Source organism: Micromys minutus (genome assembly GCF_963924665.1).
Source record: "Micromys minutus genome assembly, chromosome: 21".
Lineage (NCBI taxonomy): Eukaryota > Metazoa > Chordata > Mammalia > Rodentia > Muridae > Micromys > Micromys minutus.
This window is the reverse complement of record NC_137956.1, coordinates 3,464,099-3,485,443: the sequence shown is the minus strand read 5'-3', so window position 1 is coordinate 3,485,443 and position 21,345 is coordinate 3,464,099. Positions and strand designations below refer to the sequence as shown.

At 46.5% G+C, this 21,345-nt stretch overlaps 1 protein-coding gene across 1 annotated transcript in view; it reads right to left on the bottom strand.

Moving 5' to 3' along the window:
* Nucleotides 1–4,951: 4,951 nt before the first annotated feature.
* ANXA2 (annexin A2) overlaps nt 4,952–21,345 on the bottom strand; it is a 36,250-nt gene continuing 19,856 nt past the window's right edge. The window contains exons 4-13 of the mRNA XM_080934008.1: nt 20,362–20,456; nt 17,976–18,089; nt 15,057–15,147; nt 14,307–14,386; nt 12,995–13,054; nt 11,822–11,915; nt 10,616–10,711; nt 9,724–9,782; nt 6,496–6,618; nt 4,952–5,395 (exon numbers count right to left, since the gene is read on the bottom strand). Coding sequence (XP_080790134.1) covers nt 5,336–5,395; nt 6,496–6,618; nt 9,724–9,782; nt 10,616–10,711; nt 11,822–11,915; nt 12,995–13,054; nt 14,307–14,386; nt 15,057–15,147; nt 17,976–18,089; nt 20,362–20,456 — 872 coding nt within the window. The 3' untranslated portion in view covers nt 4,952–5,335. The remainder of the gene's footprint in view (nt 5,396–6,495; nt 6,619–9,723; nt 9,783–10,615; nt 10,712–11,821; nt 11,916–12,994; nt 13,055–14,306; nt 14,387–15,056; nt 15,148–17,975; nt 18,090–20,361; nt 20,457–21,345) is intronic.

The following is a 21,345-nucleotide window of genomic DNA, read 5'->3' as shown; positions in this document are numbered from 1 at the left end:
TGGCCTTTGGACTTTGGAAGACACCGGACAACCACAGCTCACAACAGAAAGCAGCAAGCAGGTTTTGACCAGTTTTCACAGGAGCCTGTCCACATCCGTTTACCTTTTGGCACTTCCCTCACTCCTTTGGGAGGGTCAGGGCCAGCAGATAAGAGGCGGAGGTTATTCGGGAGGGTCAGGGCCAGCAGATAAGAGGCGGAGGTTATTCGGGTTATTCGGGTTATTCGGTCCCTCTGAGTCTGGCCTCACCCTCCTCCACCCTGTGCCCTGAGGCTCCCTTCCTGTAGGGAGTGGAGGGAGTGCTGTCTCGCAGCCTCTGCCCTCTAGGCTCAGTCCAGCTCAGTAACTCGGGTTAAAGAGAGAGGTCCTGTTACTTATGCAATTCCTTGCACTCTGCCCCAAGCACACAGATGAGTGGATGTGGGGGTCCGGAGCACTGATTCTAATGCGCTGGGAGATTATTTGACCGAACAGCCTAGTTTCGAGCAACCCTTTATTAGTATATCTTAGTCGCATTATGGTGCATTGTGGGCCATACACGACCCAGGAGCCACACTCCAGCTGAATTTTATCTCAAGTCTGCCCAAGGGTCATTGTAGCAATGCGGTCAGCTCACAGCCATGTTCAACTTGCTCAACGCTGCTGCGGCCGCCATTGCTTTAACTGAGTTAAATCTCCGGGTTTTCTAACTCCCACTTCTGTCCCGGGTTCATCTCACACACAGTCCTGTGCATGGCTAAGCCCTGCAGACTATTGCACACAACCTTTGGCAGGCAGGTGTCTCTGGTAGGAGAGTGCAGTGAGGGACTCCAGAGGGGCCCCTCCTTCTGCTTGGGGATGATAATGATATAAACTGCCGTCAGCAGAACCCGGGGACCAGCAGCCTACACCCAGGGCAATCACATGTATGAGCACAGGTGATATGAAAGCACACATGCTTATCTCACACATCCCATTCATGCAAGGACCTGCCAGAGACCAGGGACCCTAGGGAGGGCCAGACAGAGGAGTGGGGTCACTCCCATTGCATTACAACTGTGTTGTCAAAGCCAAGTCTAAATAAACGCACTTTATTTGCATTTGGTTCACTCAAAACTCACTTCTCTGGGATGGTAGGATTGTAAACTAGTCCAGAGTCCCCATGAAAGACAATAGGAAGCTGCCTCATAAATATTAACAATACCCCAGCTATGACACTCCAGTGCATTCACCTCAAAGACCTCAAGTCAATGTTGTCCAGAGACATACATCGGCACTAGTTAGTCACACTGAGGAAAAGTGTGACAATAACCTAGGTGTCCAGCAATAGGGGAATGAATAAGGGAATGTGGTTTTCGGACACAGTGACCTGTTCTTGAGTTATGTTGTTTGCAGGAAAGAGGATACAAACAGAGATTAAGTAATTAAGTGAACCTAGCCAGGTGCAGAGAAGACAAATGTCACATTGTTTCATCCAAACGTTGATGGTTTTCACTCATTTGTGACTCCTAGATTTTTATACATTCACACACAAAAAAGGACATGTGTGTCTCTGTGTGTGTCCCTGTCTTTGTGTGTGTCTGTGTGTATTAAACTAAAGTAGATGTAACACTTTTTAGGGCGTAAGGGGAATCAATAGGGAACAAGAAGAAGCATGAGAAAGAGTGTGTTCAACATAAGATATATACGTGTATAAAGCTTAGAAATAAATGTTAGAAATCCACCAATGACAAGTACCTAGGCTACTCTACAGGGACTCTCACTGAGACCTGCCGCAGTCCCGTAGGTGACAGGAACACGAGGAAGATGCTTCTGACATTTGTCTTTGCATCTGTCTGTCTTGTCTTAATCTTTGGGCTGTAGACACCTACAAGTGTCCATGAGTGAAAGCTCAAAGCCATGACAGGGACAGGGACACGAAGCCGTAGCACTAAGGACTTAGGGAGAGAACTTGGTGGGTAGCTCTGTGGTTCAGTGGTAGAATGTTTGCTTACCACACACGAAACTCTGGGTTTGATCCCTGTTTTAAATGTCAACTTGCCGCTACTTCGACTCGACTGCACAGGAGTGTCAATTTAGGAGTTGTCTATATCAGGTTGACATGTTGGAATTGGTGGAAGATTCTCTTGATTGCTTTAATGGATGTGAGAAGGTCCGGATGGGCAGCACCTTCTGTAGCAGCCCAGAACAAAAAGGGTATGGGAGAAGGAAGGTTATCAGCTTTGTGCTGTTGGCCTTTGTGGAGTTAGTTTGCCCTAATGCTGCTGCTGGTGGTGGTGGGTGTGGTGGTAGGAGTGGTGGTGGTAGTGGTGGCAGTGATGGTGGTGGTGGTGGTGGTGGTGGTGATGGTGGTGGTGGTGATGGTGATGGTGGTGATGGTGGTGATTTTGGTAGTGGTTGTGGTGGTGGTGGTGGTGGTGATGGTGGTGGTGATGGTGGTGATGATGGTAGTGGTGGTGGTGGTGGTGGTGATGGTGGTGGTGGTGGTGATGGTGGTGATGATGGTAGTGGTGGTGGTGGTGATGGTGGTGATGGTGGTGATGATGGTAATGGTGGTGGTGGTGGGTGTGGTGGTGGGTGTGGTGATAGGAGTGGTGGTGGTAGTGGTGGCGGTGATGGTGGTGGTGGTGGTGGTGGTGGTGATGGTGATGGTGGTGGTGATGGTGGTGGTGGGTGTGGTGGTAGGAGTGGTGGTGGTAGTGGTGGCGGTGATGGTGGTGGTGGTGGTAGTGGTGGTGATGGTGGTGGTGGTGGTGATGGTGGTGGAGGAGGAGATCCCAAGCCAGTTTTTCCAGACTTCCAATTAATGACCAGCAGCTCTCCAGGAACCCTCCAGACCTTTAGTGCCATATTGGGGCTGCTGAGTCATGTAGATTGAGCAACTACCAAGTTTTGGATCTTTCGGGTGTGAGACAGGTGTGGACTATTTTGACCCTATTGTAAGCTGTTTTAATAAATCTTATTTTGTTTTGATATAAATGCATTCAATCAGTTCCTTTCCTCTAGACCAGTGGTTCTCAACCTTCCCAATGCTTGTGATTCCTAAACATCCTTCTTCATGTTCTGGTGTCCGACCCCCAACCATAAAACTACTTTGTTGCTACTTCATGATGGCGATTCTGCCACTATTATGAATCATGATGTAAATATCTAATGTATAGATATCTGATATGCAACCCCTGTGAAGGATCATTTGATGACAACCCCGCCCAAAAAAAAGCTCTGGACCCACAGGTTGAGAACTTCTCTCTAGAATCTAGAGGACCCTGACTAATGCCAGGGAAGGGCAGCCATGAATAGTCACTATTTCCCCTGTAAGTCCTTCCTGGGGCTCCATCTGTTGTGCCCTTCTCCCATTCTTCCACTCTCTGGCCAACTGAATAAGGCCTGTTTTTCTGTCACCTGGCCTCTTGAGTCACTGACTTTATCAAGTGGCAGTAGAATTTATTAGGCTGCAGTTAAACCTTTAACCAATTGCATGAACAGCCTGCCTATCAATGGATGAGCCGCAGGGATCTTTAGGGCCCCGCAACAAATGTTTCCTCCTCACTCTCATCTACCTCAGTCCTCTCCATAAAGCTGTTTCCTTCCTTCCGGGATTCCGCATCCACGCTGGGCAGCCTAGCCGGCAATCTGAGCATGCTTGCTGTAGCCTGACTCACTGGCAGGCAGGCTCTCGAGGTTGGAATTGGCTGCAATTTATTTTGTAAGTCTAATGACTTCCAGAAACATTTGCAACATTGGCTACAGAATCCAGGCCAGGGATTTAGCTAGTAGCAGAGTGCCCGCTAGCAGGTATGAATCCTGGGTTTAATCTCCAGCCATGGGGGCACATGCCTGTAATTCTGTAATTCTGGGAATTAGAGGCAGAAAGTTACCCTCTGTTACATAAAGAGTTCGAGGCCACATAAGGCTACTTGAGACTCTATAAAATACATAAATAAGCAAAGAAATTAATCAAAGGGACTGGTGTTTCTAGTTTCTAGTGCCTGTGTGTGAGCCGTCCCTCACAACTGCCTGTAACTCCAGTACAGGGGATCCGATGCCCTCTCGTGGTCACTTTAGGTACCTGCACTCATGTGCACACGTGTGTACACACACACACATGCACACACATGTAATTAAAAATAAAGATAAATCTTTTAAAGGTAACAAAACCCTAAAACCAAACCTGCAAACCCACCACAACGATCAAAGAAAACATGAAATATCCCATCCTACCTCAGACTTCTCCCCAGTTTGTGGTTACCTCAGATCCTCACTTTCATCTGCTTTACCTGCAGAAGTGTCCCTGGGACCGTGCCCCTGGCCTTCTCTCCTATCGGCATGTGGAGTGAGCCAAAAGAACCTTCCATTAGAGGGCAGGTGCTCCTTTCCCACCGGAAGTGGAGCTTAAGAAATATAGACGGAGTGACGGTAGCAGTGATTTTTTTTCCCCCTGTGGTTCGAGGGCCATGTATGCGTGTGTTATAGGACACTGTCTTCCAAACGTGGTGGGACCTCCGTCCACTTGAGATCTCAGTAGCTGTGATACCCGCTCAGAATTAGTCCAGCACAAAACAGGGAGGGGCTTGTAAGACTCCTCCCCCAGGGTACACACGTCATTAATGTACTTCATGAGTGTGGGAAGAAGTGTATTGCCCACCCTACCCCCACCTGAGGGTGCATAAGACATTGTGGCTGGGCGGGGCGGGGCGGGGACATTTTCTCCGTGGCGAAGTTTTCCATGCTTTACGATAACCCTCTACCCAGGTCCTCTTAAGCAACTCTAAACAAGCTCACTTGTTCACCAGGTTAAACACGGATGGAGTCGTTTCTTTGGTGTGGTGTTGGTGTTTATCTTGCTGAACAAAACATTTGTTGTTCTCAAGGAAAAGTACACACAGACCCAGATGAGAGCTACAGTCCTTGCCTAGGAATTAAAATTTGAACTGTATATAATTTAAATTCACTCGTTCTTTTAAAAGGAAAAGCACATCTATAGGGAAGAGCTCAGAACTTCCTCTAGGGGCAACCTCCCTGGGTGAACAGTCAAATCCCAAGTACGCCTGCTTTCCGAACAATGGCTTGAAAGCAAAGGCATTCTTGTTTCTAAAGTAAAAATGGTTTATTCACGACACAGGACGTAAGAGTGTCTCACATCACATACAGTACGTCCAACTCCCTGGAATGTTCATTTCTTTGGCATAAGGGAGAGAATGGGGAAAGCCAGGCAGAGGCAGCTAAGATGGGGGCTGGGTCGGCAGCTCTAAGATCATCTTCACAGGGAGGCGCGCAGGGGTCCATTAGCGGGAGCTGACTCTAGAACGTTAGGTTGGGGCACAGGTAGGACCACTTCCGGTCCATCCACTGCCCTTCAGTCGTCGCCGCCGCACAGGTACAGCAGCGCCTTCTGGTAGTCGCCCTTGGTGTCTTGCTACAGTGGCCAGAAAGAAGAAAACCGATTGCAGTGTCAGGGAAGAAAAAGAACAGACTCCACAGCAGCCACCACAGCCTTGGTGTGTGCCCAGACCAGGGTCCTGCCCTCTGAAGCACAGTGGGAAATGGTATTTCTTCCTCCATGACTGAGAGGGTCAATCCCACACTGCAGGTCCTGCAGAGGCTTCTGCAGCACACCTGCTTTTCTCCTGCACCCGCACCCTTCTGCAGAGGTCAGAGTGGAACCTCCCTGTGCTCTCCTTTGAAGTTTTGTGGATTGTAAAGATGCATGAACATAACTAGTGAAATGAAGAAATAATTTCTAAGAGCTTAGTTGTCCCTGGCTTTAATCGTGTACTCTAAGAAACATGGCTGCACTGATCCCCCTACACACACACACATACACACATACACACACACACATACACACACACACATATATACACACACACACACACACATACACACATACATACACACATACACACACATACACACATACACACACACATATACACACACACACACATATATATATACACACACACACATACACACATACATACACACATACACACATACACACATACACACATACATACACACACATACACACATACACACATACACACACACACATACACACATACACACATACACACACACATACACACATACATACACACATACACACATACACACATACACACACACATACATACACACATATACACACACATACACACACATACATACACACATACACGCATGCACACATACATATACACACATGCACACACATAAACACACACAAAAACACACATACACACATACACACATACATATATACACACATACACACACACATAAACACACATACATATACACACATATACACGTACACATACACACATACATATACACATACATACACACACAAACACACATACATATACACACACATACACACAAACACACATACACACACACCAATACATACACACACAAACATACACACACATACACACACATATACACACACATACACACACGCACACGCCATGCCTGGCAGAGCCAAATCAGTGCCACAGGCCTTACCTGGATGAAGTGGTACAGGGACTTGCCATATTTCCTCTTGAATTCAGATCTGATTTTCAACATGTCCACTTCACTGCGAGAGATCATGATTCTAATCAAGACCTTGTCTCGAGTCCCCTTGCCCTGAAAGTCAAATTGATGGTCAAAGTTAAGTTCCTTGACAATGTTATCATTATGAAAACATCTACCACATTTTTTCTGGCTCTTATATGTGTGTGTGGTTTTTATTTATTTATTTCTGCTTTTTAAAATGTGTGTGTGTGTGTGTGTGTGTGTGTGTGTGTGTGTGTGTGTGTGTGTAGGGGAGCCCTCTGGAATCCGGAAAAAGTGTCAGATCCCCTGAAGCTGGAGTTTCAGATGGTTATGAGCTGTCCAACCTAGAGTTGGGAGCCAAACACAGGATCTCTACAAGAGCAGCAAGCTTCCTTAATGCCTGCACCATCTTTCCAGCTCGACTTATGTGGGTCTTAATGCTGTTATCGTACAAGACTTAAAAATGTAATAGTGGGACTGTTTCCTTAGCAAAGATGAGCTCCTTCGTCTTCCAAGCATATCTACATTTGTAAAGACTAAAATGTTTTCAGTATGTGTACGGAGGAGCCCATAGGTGTGCATGTAGGTGCACACAGAGGCCAGAAGAGGGCATCAGATCCCCTGTAGCTGGAGTTTCAGGCGCCTGTGAATGATTCAAAATAGATGCTGAGAAGTAAAAGAGCCTCTGGAGGTGCAGTATGTGCTCTTAACCACTGAGCTACCTCTCTAGTCAGCTCCGTGCTTCTGATCAGCAGCCTGCAAGTTTGCATGTGCAGCGAAAGGCTGGTGGACACTTAGGGATGCCGAGAGGAGAGGCAGCATGCTCCTGTTGTGACTTTTGGGGAATGCAGGGGAGTAGCCTGCTCTAGGGAAATTATCTGTGACAAGGAACCCAAGGACAGCAGGCAAAGAGTCAGCACGGGCAAGGGAGGTGCTCCAGAGAGGAAACCAACGACCCGGAAAGCAGAACAGTCCTGGCAGGACAGGAACCGGGCTGGTCTGGGGCAGTTCATGCAGGAAAAACACCCAGCTGTGCGTCTGCAATGTGATGGCAAGCTGGCCTTGGCTCCAGGAACTCTGCCTTCCTTCTTTATCAAGAAGATAAAAATGGAAGCCCTGCAGGGTTTCCTTGCCAGGACTTTAGGGGGATGGGGAGGGGACTGACAAGCTGTTGTGTAGTACCTGCTGGTGGCCACTCCCATCCTGTTTGTTTTTATCCTGGGAATAACAGGAGGCCATCGCTGAAACCCCCAGCAGGGATCAGACACTGTTCCTTGTCACCTAACCTTTTCCCACCAGTGACATTTTATTCTGGAGCTGCATCGGACACATGTAAACAGCTGAGAGAAAATGGAATGGTGCTTTCTCACCTGCCAAATGCAATCTCAGCTAGCTAGATGGAACCCGTCCTCGAAACCAGTGGTTATCAACCTGGGGGGTCTTAACCCCTTTGGGTTGCATGTCAGGTGTCCTGCATATCCGATATTTATAATTCGTAATGGTAAGTAGCAACAAAATAATCTTATGGTTGGGGGGGGGGGTCACCACAATGTGAGGAACTGTATCAAAGGTCTACAGCATCAGGAAGGTTGAGAACCACTGTTCTAAACACTAATCAAGAAGATTTAGTTTTTAAAAATGGCCATCCTACCAAAAGCAATCTACAAATTCAATGCAATCCCCATCAAAATTCCAACCCAGTTCTTCATTGAGTTGGAAAGATCAATGTGCAATTTCATAAGGAATAACAAAAGACCTAGAATAGCGAAATCCATCCTCAACAACAAAAAAACATCTGCGGGAATCACTATCCCTGACCTCAAGCTATATTACAAGGCAATTGTGCTGAAAACTGCATGGTACTGGTACAGAAATAGGCACGTGGATCAATGGAATAGAATAGAAGATCCAGAAATGAGCCCTCACGTATATGGTCACCTGATTTTTGACAAAGGAGCTGTAAACATTCCATGGAAAAAGGACAGCCTATTCAACAAATGGTGCTGGTCCAACTGGCACTCAGCATGCAAAAGAATGAAAATAGACCCTTCCTTATCTCCTTGTACAAAGCTCAAGTGTAAGTGGATCAAAGATCTCCACATTAAACCAGATACACTGAAATTATTAGAAGAGAAAGTAGGGAAAACCTTAGAACACATAGGCACAGGAGAAAATTTTCTGAAAAAAAAACACCAATGGCTCAAGCTCTAAGGTCAAAGATTAACAAATGGGACTTAATGAGATTGTAAAGTTTCTGTAAGGCTAAGGACATTGTCAAGAAAACAAAACGGCAGCCAACAGAATGGGAAAAGATCTTTACCAACACCACATCAGATAGAGGCCTAATATCCAAGGTATACAAAGAACTCAAAAAGCTAGACACCAGAGAATCAAACAACCCTATTAAAAAATGGGGTACAGAGCTAAACAAAATGTTCTCAATTGAGAAATATTGAATGGCTGAGAAACATCTGAGGAAGTGCTCGACATCCTTAGCCATCAGGGAAATGCAAATCAAAACAACCCTGAGATTCCACCTCACACCAGTCAGATTGGCCAAGATCCAAAACTCAGATGACAGCAGATGCTGGCGAGGTTGCGGAGAAAGAGGAACACTTCTCCACTGTTGGTGGGGTTGTAAACTGATACAACCACTCTGGAAATCAGTCTGGCGATACCTCAGAAAATTGGACATAGTACTACCTGAAGACCCAGATATTCTACTTCTGGGCATATACCCCAGAGACACTTTAATATACAACAAAGATACATGCACCACAATGTTCATAGCAGCTCTATTTGTAATAGCCAGAAGCTGGAAAGAACCCAGATGTCTTTCAGTAGATGAATGGATACAAAAATTGTGGTACATTTACACAATGGAATACTACTCAGCCACCAGAAACAATGACTTAACCAAATTCTTAAGAAAATGGCTGCATCTAGAAAATATCATCCTGAGTGAGATAACCCACTCACAAAAGAACAGACATAATATGCAGTCACTGATAGTGGGATGCTAACCCCAGAGGCTCGCACTGCCCCAGAAACAACTCACAGACTGTGTGAAGTCCAAGAAAAAAAGAAAACAAAAAAAAAAAAAAAAGAAGAAGAAGAAGAAGAAGAAGATTTAGTTTGAGCCTAGACAGAGGAGGAGCCCAGTGGGACTGGAGCCTCTGAGCCAGCAACTCTTACCTTCATGGAGTCATACAGCCGGTCAGCAAAGTACAGAGGCTTGTTCTGTATGCACTGGACTGTGGAAAGAAGACACAGGTCATGGGTAAGGCTGCTTGTCTGTCTTTCAATGAAGCCCTAACACACTGACCGGAATGGGCCTGACCCATGGATGCAGAAGGCCAAGGAAAACTCAGAATCTTGTGAATCAGAAGGTTCCCCCCACTGTGGTATCTTTAACCATGAGATACAGAGGTCAGTGACGACCCAGTGTATATGTAAACTTTCCCGTTGTACTGGCTGGTTTTGTGTCAACTTGACACAAGCTGGAGTTATCACAGAGAAAGGAGCCTCAGCTGAGGAAATGCCTCCATGAGATCCAGCTGTAAGGCATTTTCTCAACTAGTGATCAAGGGGGAGGGCCCAGCCCATTGTGGGTGGAGCCATCCCTGGGCTGGTAGACCTGGGTTCTATAAGAAAGCAGGCTGAGCAAGCCAGGGGAAGCAAGCCAGTAAGTGACATCCCTCCATGGCGTAAGCAACATCCCTCCATGGTCTCTGCATCAGCTCCTGCTTCCTGACCTGCTTGAGTTCCAGTCCTGACTTCCTCTGGTGATGAACAACAATTTGGAAGTGTAAGCTGATTAACCCTTTCCTCCCAACTTGCTTCTTGGTCATGATGCTTGTGCAGGAATAGAAACCCCGACTAAGACACCCATTATTGCCTTCTCTTCTCCAGCCAACTCAGTCCTTCCTGCCAACTCAAGCCTGTTTCATACTTTTGAATCCTAAACTCTCCAAGACATGCAGAAAAGCCACATCTCTCAAGTCCCCTTGAAGCAAACACACAACCATTTGCCATGCCTGTTTCTGTCCTCTCTGCCTGCCAGGGAGGACAGGCCACCCTTGCTCACCCAGGTTCAGGAAGGCATTCTCCAGGTCTCCCTTGACCTCTTTCTTGATGCTCTCCAGCATGTCATAAGGGCTGTAGCTCTTGTACCTTTCAAACACTAAGAAAAGCAACAAATACTGTCAGAAGTGCTAGTCGGAGCTGCACAGACGACCTACATTATTAGACGCTTCCATTAAACAATAGCAGCATCAAACAAAAAACCAACAACCAAAGGTGATCGCTGATGCATCCCAGGGGTTGTGATCACCTTGGTGGACCAGAGCTGATTTGTACGTGTCTTGCCAGAGGACCCAGGTCTAGCTCCTGTCCTTAACGGTTGTGCCTAGGCCACAGAATGTGGCCATCTCTATGCTCTCTGACTGGAATCCATCTACATGGATGTCATGGGAAACAGTATAAAGTCACGTCCTGGACTTCAACAATCAAGGCAAGAGCAAAGGATCCTGTGGCAAGACAGGGAAGAAGGAAGGGCCAGGGAGAAGACTTGGTTGGCAACATGTTGTCTTACAACCAACCATGAGGTCCTGTGTTTACTCGCCCCCCAACCCAAACCCATGTTTCAAAAAATAAAACAAACAAAAAAAGCCAAGCATGACGGTGTGCGTGTAATCCCAGTGCTGGGAAGGCTGAGGCAGGAGGATGTCAGCTGTCAGGCTGTCTAGCCCAGTTGTTGAACTCAAGGACAATGAGTCTAAGAACCAAACCAACCAAACAAAGAGCCACCCCAGGGTGAACAGTTCCAAAGGTGTAACACCTAAGGTTTATCACATGCACACATGCACCCATATGAACATGCACACACATACACACACACACACATACATACATACACACACACATACACACACACACACACATACACACACACACATATATACACAAACACACACACATACACACACACACACACACATACATACACACACATACACACACACACACATACACACACACATACACACACACATACACATACACATACACACACACATACACACACACATATATATATATATATACACAAACACACACACATACACACATATACACACACACAGTGAAACAAGCTAACATATCAAATGTTGAGCATATTTGGGAACAAAGGATCCACAGTGAGGAAGGAAACTGAAAGAGCCAAGCGGAGGATAAGTCTTGTTCTGAGAGATCTGCACCTCACTGCCGCCTTGGCCACCTGAGAGCCTCCTACCTTTCTGCAGGTGGCACACACTGCGCTCAGTCATGATGCTGATCCACTTGGGGACGTCGGTTCCTTTCCTCTTCACCCCAGCGTCATAGAGCTCCTGTGAGAGATGCAGCGACAACCACACAGCAAGCGTTACTCAAAAGCTCGTTCCAAGAGACAAGTGACCCACAGTGTACCACTTAGAACAGGTGTGCTCAAGCTTTTGGCTTCTCGGGGTCACACTGAGCTACCTCCCTAGACTACAAAGCCCATTTCTAGCATTTATTAAAAACCTTTCTTATACTTGATGTATTCCCCAGACTATATAAGGTTTTAAAACCGAGGTGCATGATTTTGTCTGCAGTTATTATGACTTGCTTCGAGATAACAAAGCCACTGACCCCTCTGGATAAGGCACACCTAGTTCACAGCTATCTAAATTAGCTTTATGAGGAAGCCACAGGACCCTGCCACTTTCCTCTGTCCTCACTGAGTGGAGCAGGGAGCCTTCCTACCCTGGTGTGCCTACCCTATCTGCTCCAGCCTCCCTAGTAGCTTAGGGTCAGGGCCCAACACTTCAAAGCCCGAATGAGCCAGTGGGAACTGGGTGCAGATCTGGTAATTAAACTCAGCATTACAACTATGGCTCCTGGAAACAAACTTCATATTCTCAGATGGGTTGAGGCTTTAAAAGGCCCATTACTCCCTTGGAAGGAACATTACTTAGTTTTACCCTTCCCATGGCTGTGGGCTGGATTCATGGACTCACTCCTAATGATCAGAGTATGACAAGAGTGTATGACACTTGGGACAGAATCATAGGAACTTGAGGGTTTCTGGATCCCTCTCGGATCACTCGCTCTAGGGAAGGCAGCCGCAGTGTTGTTAGGGACATTTAAGCAGCCTGTGGAGGCCTGTGTGGAGGAGTGATAACATCTCTTTCCAACAGTAAGTCACACGTGAGCCACGCAGGGAAAATTCCTTTGGCCCAGTCACTCCCTCAGTAATTACAGCCTAACCAACACCTTGTGGACAATCACATGAGAGACTCTGAGCCAGAATCGTCTGGTCAGCCCAGAGAGATAACAAATGTTACTTTGAGGTTATTCATTGTACATAAATAAATGGTTGTGTGGGATACAACCCCCTCCAAATACACATGCCATGCAAAATTCAACCAAGAAGCTTGGTACATACCCGGGCATCCTGGTCAATCAGCTCGTAGTCAATAACTGAACCATCCTCTGCTCGTCTACCCTGTAGGGGGGAACAAGAAGGGCCATTAGACTTAGCTCTTAGTGCATTCTAAAACTGGAGGTGTTTCCTCTCCAACCCAGGCGAGCCATAACCTCGTTCCTGCACAAATATTGCAGTTTTCCACATGTCAATCTAGACAAGGCCAGGAAGAGGGAGATGGTCAGGGAGGGAAGTGGGTACACTATATCCCACCATTGTTAGCCAAGCCTGGGTACCCAAGCCTGAGTAAGCATCTTACCGAATTCCGTGACCCACGCCCCAGAGAAACTGAGCCCATTTAGGTCTCTTCCCTCAAATGGAGAATGTCATGATGATAAGGTGTGAAATGAAGGGAAAGGCTCTTGAAGTAGACAGTAAGCTGAGCCCAGGACTGCTGGGATGTGGCCCACAGTATGGCGGTTGCAGGGGCATTCTGCACACACAGGCAGAAGTGGGCCAGGCTCACGGGTGACTGATTCACTGCCCAGAGAGATCACAGAGCAGCAGGGCGAAATCACAGTGATGAAGAGGAAGGGGCACAGGCCCAGGGTGAAGGCTGTGGGGCTTTCTGGAAGGGGGCAGTGGCTATGGGTTTTGGTCAAGGAAGCCACATGCCAATGGATTCTAAAGAGACCCAGAGTCTGTGGTGCCCAGATGGAGGCAAAGAAGACCAGAGAGTCACAGAATCGGCATTGTCATGGAGATGTGAGTGGACCAGGCTGTGGTGCTCCTCAGCCGTTTGCCACAGGGCTCCCTGAGAGAATTCCCTTCCCTTGACAGGCAGGTGTTCCGGTGCATGCCAGCCAGAACCAGAGATTCGCAAGAGACATGCCTTACATCCAGGTTAATGTGGTAATGTTAGCAAAGATCCTACAAAGACCTGCATGCATTCCAAAAACCTAGGAAGGACAGGTTTGAGGGTGCACACACACAAAAGGTGAAAGATGAAAGGGGTGAGGTCACTTTAATGGGTCTGGTGTAGCCACAGATAGAGGCCAAGTGACCTTTCTGAAGTCACTCCATGCAGGTTAGCACAGAAATCCAGGCCAGAGCTTGGAAGCTGCCCACCCCCCACCTCCTGGCCCCGGCGTCCAGTTGTCCGTACGGTTCTGCAGGATAAGAAATCCTATTAACAAATATGACAGTTCTGCAGCAACGGGAATGTAGCAGAATTTCTGAGCAGGCACACGGATTTAGTTAATTCCCTCCCCAGTATAGAAGGAGCTGTGCCTGCCGGGGAAGGAAGCAAAGGGAGGGAGGGAGAGAGACCAACCTTTGCAAGGGCGACCATCAGCTTTCGGAAGTCTCCAGATGTGTCAGAGATGATGTCCTTCTCCAGATCGGTCTTATACACTGAGGAGAAAACACATCTTGATGTTCACCACTGGCACAGCCAACCACCCACTATAACCATCTGTCACCCACCAAGTTTCAAATAGCAGGCATCGTTGTGTTAGTGTGGAAATAGTCCTGTGCCTGAGTCCCCAGCTGAGGAGGAAGTCTCTAGAAGGGGGTCTACTCCCACGAGATCAAAGCTAGGGTGACTGTCAGCTCTAACAGACAAATAAGCCTAAGTCAAGCCCGGGAGTCCTCGGGCTGCCGTTAATCAGAAAACTCATTTCTAACTAAAATATTGTCTCTCAAGCTGGTAAGGTAAACTGCTTACAGCCACCTCTGGTGATCCGAGTTCTAGCCACCGGACCCCTCACAGTAGAAGGAGAGAATCAGCAGCTTTGGGGACTAGCCTCTAACATCTATAACTGTGCCTAATGTGCTAAGTGTGTACTTGAAACCACAGTGCTGGGAAGGCAGAGGCAGGGGCATACCTGGGACTCACTGTCTTAACTAATCGGTAAGCTCCAGATTTGGTGAGAAACTTGTCAAACTGAAAGGTGAATGGCTCCTGAGAACAATAGCTGACGGTGAACCTTGTCTTCAGATTCACGAACTCGGGCTCGCACAGGAAGGAGCATGCACGCCTGCGCTAAGTTAAGAGGGTGGAGCTCGGAAACAGGCTACTCACTTTCCTTATACACTCTGTTAATCTCTTGCAGCTCCTGGTTGGTTCTCGAGCAGATGATCTCGATGAGGGAGTCCTCATCAGTCCCCAGGCCCTGTGAAGCAAGAAGCCCAGCCATCAGCAGCCCTCCTCACCCCAGCCTACTTCGCTGGCCTCCATCCCGTGAACCGCAAACAGATGGCTTGTTGGGGACATCCCAGTGTGAGCTCTGCTCCTCAAGCACTAGATAAAACGGCCTTTCTTTTTTGCTCACATCACCAGATCCCAAGATGGTGTAGGCAGTACACCTATGATCTATGTTCTACTGTGTTTTTCAAAACTGAATGAGGGGAGACGACAGCCTTGGAGTGTCCCTCTGTGCTAGAGGAGGCCCTGGGACTCCAGCTTGCTATCTGTCTTTGTTAGTTTCTATCACAGCCACCCGCTATTTTAATAAACAGGAAGTAGTCGTCTTTACTGAACAAGAAATGATGTGTGGCCGCTGTCAGCAGCTGCCATAGATTAGATCATCTACTTAGCACAAAGGTGCTAGTTAGGATAGAAATTCGCAAAAATGGCTCAATGTTTTTTTTAAATGCATCCTGTTATTTCCATTTTTGCTTGATTACTCTGCACTTATGGGGTGTTTAGGAAGAGGGAAAACAAAGGTGGCAAATAAGCCTAGAAGCTGCACATTATTAGGAAATGAGAGTTTAATGAGGGAGATATCTGGATTTAATATATACACTTTTGAGCGTGCTAGAGAGCTTGAAAAGACTCGATGAAACATGTATTTCAAAGCTGGCTTCCTGATCAAAGTCAAGACTTAATAACCAGGGTCCTTCTAGCACATGTCTTCACGAATACAGAGGTACCACTTTGAACTAGGTAGAATTACAACTGTTTAAAATGTAAATCAATTATAAGGTGTTAATACAATAAGAAAGGCACTTATCCACATGAAAAGTATGTCGGTTATTAATTAAACTTATTAGAAAGTATCTGCCCCTTTAAAATGTGTCTTGTATAATCTAAGCTAAGCCCCGGGTTAATAGCTAATTTTGAATCCTAATTTTAACCTAATCTTTGACTCTTCTCCCCAGGTTTTTAATCATCGTTTTTTTTTTTACAGGTTCCAGTGGAACCCCAACTTCTTCCCTCGTTAGTGAAAAGTCTGCATAGCACTCTGAACCTCTGAAGGGGTGGCTGAGGTGGCTGAGGTGGCCACGGGGCAACTTTGAATATTTCCAGGGAGAGGCGGTTTTGTCAAAGATGAGAGGAATGAAGTCTAACTGTGTGCCAGAAGAAATGCCGGGTCCTGACACCGAGGAAAAGTGAGCCGCGCACGGTATCTCGCCTTCCATCACCCACAATTCTCATAGGGTTTTATCTCCACTTTCAAAGGTGACCTTAGCAATTTCTAAATCTTGGCCCAAGCCTATTGTGCATCATAACTCTTAGCACAGGACCAACTCTCCCGTGACAAGTGTCACCGGTATTGCCCAGCATGAAAACCAGGTTGTTTTGTTTTGCTTTGCTTTTTTGAAAGTATCATTTTGGTTAATGTCACTTGAAGATCTGTGTGCTTCGGAAGGGTCACTTGACCGTGATAGCTAATGGAAGAGCTGGCGGCCGGTCAAAGATTGTACAGTTAAAGCGCCTTTCGTTGGGTCCAGTACTGGATTAGTGGAATGGCTGACAGCTCACAAAGGTCTACTTTAAGTCAGTAATACCTGATCATAGATACTGAGAAAATCACGTGAACCACAACTAAGTGCATTCTTGACAAAAACAAGATGAACCGATCGAAGTGTTGATAGTTAAAAATACCTGGGGAGAGGTTGGCTTACTCGTGACCCCAGTGGTCTCATGACTTGGCAATCTCAGGAATGTTACCATTCAAAGCTGTTGCTGACATGATACTACACTCCCCTTCCTTCCTCCCTTCCTTATTGGCTTGCTCTCTATGCCTGGTGTGTCATGAAACTATTCTTCCTGGGATCCCTTCTGCAGTACAGCCTGCCTAGGATGTCACTTGAGCTCTTCGGATAGACAGAGAGAGAGATTTACAGTGGCTCTGGGCATCAAGTCCAGGGTGTGACGGGACCTCATTCCCAGCGTGTTCTCCAGAAAAGATGACAGCTCAACAGGGTGACATACAGAGTCCCTTCATTAAAGATGCCTTACCAAGGTTGACCGGCAGAGGGCAGCCTCAGATTATCCAACACGGCACAAGCACACAGGAAAGGGGCCGAGAGCTTTGTTGTGCCAGACTTTTGAATATCTCTTATATTTAAGTAATATTGTGTAGCTTGGGTGAGCACAAAATCCAAGGGCATTTCTAAACTAGAATTTACTCATTTAAACTCAAATCCCACGTTCAAGATAGCTTTGCGAAATCAAAACTTAGATAACAGTATTATGTCCTCCTGAAACTTCCCATTGGATCTGGGTGCTACTTCCGACCTGAAATCCGCCCTCCCCTGCACTGCACTGCTGAGTCCTCGACAGGTCTAAGTTTTGGCCCAGGCACAGATGGGGGAAAGTCAGAAGACGCAGCAGCAAAGAGGGCATGGGCAGAATCTGCAGGCTTTCCTGAACAAAAGCTGTTTCTCTTTCTCCTTAATGTCACACATATCCTCCTTAAGGAGGAAGTGTAATCTGTAATCAAAGACGCAGTCTTCCCAAAAGGCCCGCCAATCGCCCAGGTGCCAAGTCTGAGCAGCTGCTAACTGGCTTCTCAGCATCAGGAAATTTCTTTGCAGTCGTTAAAAAAGAGAGAGATTGAAATATTTTTGGTTCAAATCCTGACAACTTATAGCATTGGGGGGAAATGACTTTAAATAAGAATCCAACATAACTGACAATCACCTAGTTACACTCAAAAGACTGTAATTTACGGGCACTAATGGGCAGGTTGACAGATGACAGCCCACGTGTTACCTTCATGGAGGCTTTGAGCTCGGAAGCATCATACTGGGCAGACGTCTTCAACAGGCCCAACATCACCGTCTCCAGGTGTCCAGATAAGGCTGACTTCATCGCTGATGGTAGTTCCTGCAAGAGGGAGATGTCTAAGAGCCACTTGGAACCAGTATCCACTCCGAAACCAGCAAGACAGAAATAAGACAGCTCTATCTAAAAAGCAGGCGGTGAGTCTTTGACCACTCTGCGGTCCGGGGAGAACTTCCTCCTCGACATTCTCCTCATGTGGACCGAGAGTGCAGAAACCTATGGAGCTAACAGCTCCAGAGAGGAGAGCCAAGAGTAAGGTTTCATGGAGACAGAGAGACTTTCCAAGGTCACTTTCCAAGGCCAAGGTCAAGCTGAAAAGAAGTGAGGTGGAAAGACCAGCAGTCCCCCGGGTCTTCTGAGGTCCGAGGGAAGGCGTTGGGGAAGTAGATGTCCTAGCAGTGCTGGGATGCACCTCACACTGAGCCATCCCCTCCTCCAGAACAGAGTGGGAGTGAATGTGATGTGAACTCCAGCCCCTCAGAGTCCCCTTTCGACTTCCTGTCGGATAGTATTTCTTAGGGATGTTCCTATCATCGTGTGCACACAATTTTAATAAAGTCAGAGGTCTGAGGCAGCACTCACATATGGAGGGAGACAGATACCCTTCATTCAGGCTCTCGCTTAAAGACACTTCCTCAGAGACTGGACTCTCTCCAGCATTTGTTTTCGTGTGTGTGTGTGTGTGTGTGTGTGTGTGTGTGTTTGTATGGTGTGTGTTTGTGGTGTGTGTGTGTTTGTGGTGTGTGTGTGTTTGTGGTGTGTGTGTGTTTGTGGTGTGTGTGTGTATGTGGTGTGTGTGAGAGTGTGCATGTGTAGGTGAACATGTGTGTAAAGGTCACAGGACAAGCTTAGGTGTCATTCCTCAGATGCCCTCCACTTTCTGTGTGAGATGAGGTCTCTCGTTGGCCTGAAACTTGGCCCTGCAGGCTGGCTGGCCAACAATTTCTGAGGACCCACATGCCTCTAAAGGTGATAGACAACCTGCTTTAGAGACAATCCTCTAGAACACACATGCGTCAAGAATTCCAGACCTGATATGGCTCTGGGGAAGCTTTGGGACCAGCCCATTCACCTTCTTCCTCTGACTTCTGATGCCCTAAACATGCATGGGAGGTAGGAGGATCTTCTGACACAACACATACTAATTAGAATGCCAGCTTTCCAAGTCGGAACCCTAAAGTTAAGTGATTCCCAACTTAGCCTACCCTGACACTTCACCACCAGCGTCTCTACTCTAACCTCAGCGGACATCTGGGCACCTACTGGGTTTTTCCACGTTGAGTCTCATTGCTCAGAATGTCCAACATAGGACTCAGCACAAATAAAAGTCCTAGAAGGGATTAGTAAAAGGATGATTGTTCCCTGTGTAGAGAGACCTCATACCTAGCACTCATTTGACTATGCAAAGCACAAGACCAAACTTCCTCCCTGTGGTCCTCCTTTACTAACCGCCGAGGTCTGCAGCTCACCACCCAGCCAGGGCCCCTCTGTCCCTCTAGACCAGTGGTTCTCAGACTTCCTGATGCTGCAATGCTTTAACAGAGTTCTTCATGTCAGAAATGTCGTAGTGATATACAAAATTGTTTCTGTAGCTACTCAATAACTGTAAGTTTGCTACTGCTATGAGTCATAGTGTAAATATCTGTTTTCCAATGGTCCTAGGCAACCCCTGTGGAAAGGTTATTCAACCCCCAAAAGAGATCATGGCCCACAGATCGAGAACCACTGTTGTAGAGAATATCTTGACAAATACACCTAAAATGATGCTAGGACATCCTTCAGAAATTACCTCAAGCAGTTGTGGTATCTTCCTGTGATCGATAATCATCGAGGCAATGGGCTCTCCTCAGCACTAGGTAATGCCTGTATATTTGGGGCCTTTCTCAGGATGCTGATAATATGTTTACTCCTGCACGCTATGAAGTATCTGTGTTCTCCAGTTACCTAATTTGAAATCAAGCTCTGTGCGCACACACAGTTCCAAGACCACATGGAATGAGAAGTTATTTCCTACAGTCCAGAAGAGTGAATCTCCTGTTCCAACAGGAACTTGGCTCTCTCAAGTCTCAGATCCTCTGGGAAAGCTAGAGACATAAAACACTCCCTTCTGGGCTTCACTCGGCAGCTTAGAACACGTGTAGTAAAACAAGGGACACACACACACACACACACACACACACACACACATACACACACACACACACACACACACACACACACACACACACACACACACACACACACACCAAGAACAGAACAGGTAATATCTGAGGGCATTAACTCAGGCCTGGCCTCCTCCCTCAGATCCCAGTACCTTTTTGGTCCTTCTCTGATAGGCGAAGGCAATGTCCTGTCTCTGCGCATTGCTGCGGTTAGTCAGAATGTTGACAATGGTGACCTCATCCACTCCTGTGGGGAATCAAGTTGGGAACAGTTACCCCACCACACACTTTACAAGACTTTTACACAGTGACATCCATACACTCTTTTCCAAACCCAACACTAGAATGTCATGAGGAGCTCATCCCCCTTCCCCGGAAACACAGACACCCTCATTACATTCTTCTCCAGAAAGCCATGGACCTTGGGCCTCAACCCATTAAGTATTTGTACCTAAAAAGAGTTTTTATTCATTAATTGGTTTCCAAAGTCAACAGTGAGAGGTACTTGTGTGGAGCTCTGGCAGTCAGATAGAACGGACAACAAAGATTTTGGGGGGGGTGTTTAAATGCAGGTCCCCAAATAGCCACTTAACTGGAGAATTAATAGACAGAATCTCTGAAATGAATTAATAGAGACAATTATTTATAGTTACTGCAAGGTTGTGACTGTATAAATGGCTAGGTATAATTTTTACAATTATAACAGCTGTCATGACAAATGAGTCAGGCTTAATATGCCTGTTACATTTTAATAGCTAATTGATTAATAGAACCACACTTATTGAAGACGAGATTGTCTCACGAGGAACGTACACATCCCATGCTTTCAATCTTCAATAGGTGACTTTAATAATCAATTTTACAACTGTATTAAAAAAGAATAAGTGCTTTAATCTAAATTAAATCTAAATTGGGAGTTTTGGAGTGCCACCCAAATGTTTCAGTCCCTATTTTAATTGGAACATGTGTATTTACAAAGATAAGCAAGGTGCCTGGTATCTGAAAGTTTCCAATTTTATATCAGAAATATTCCTCATATGTCATTTAACTCAGGAAAGCTCAGTTTTGAGGATTTGGGCGGCGAGAGAGCTGCCGTAGTCTGCTGCCTGACTCTGAACTTTGTTTAATAAAAGGAA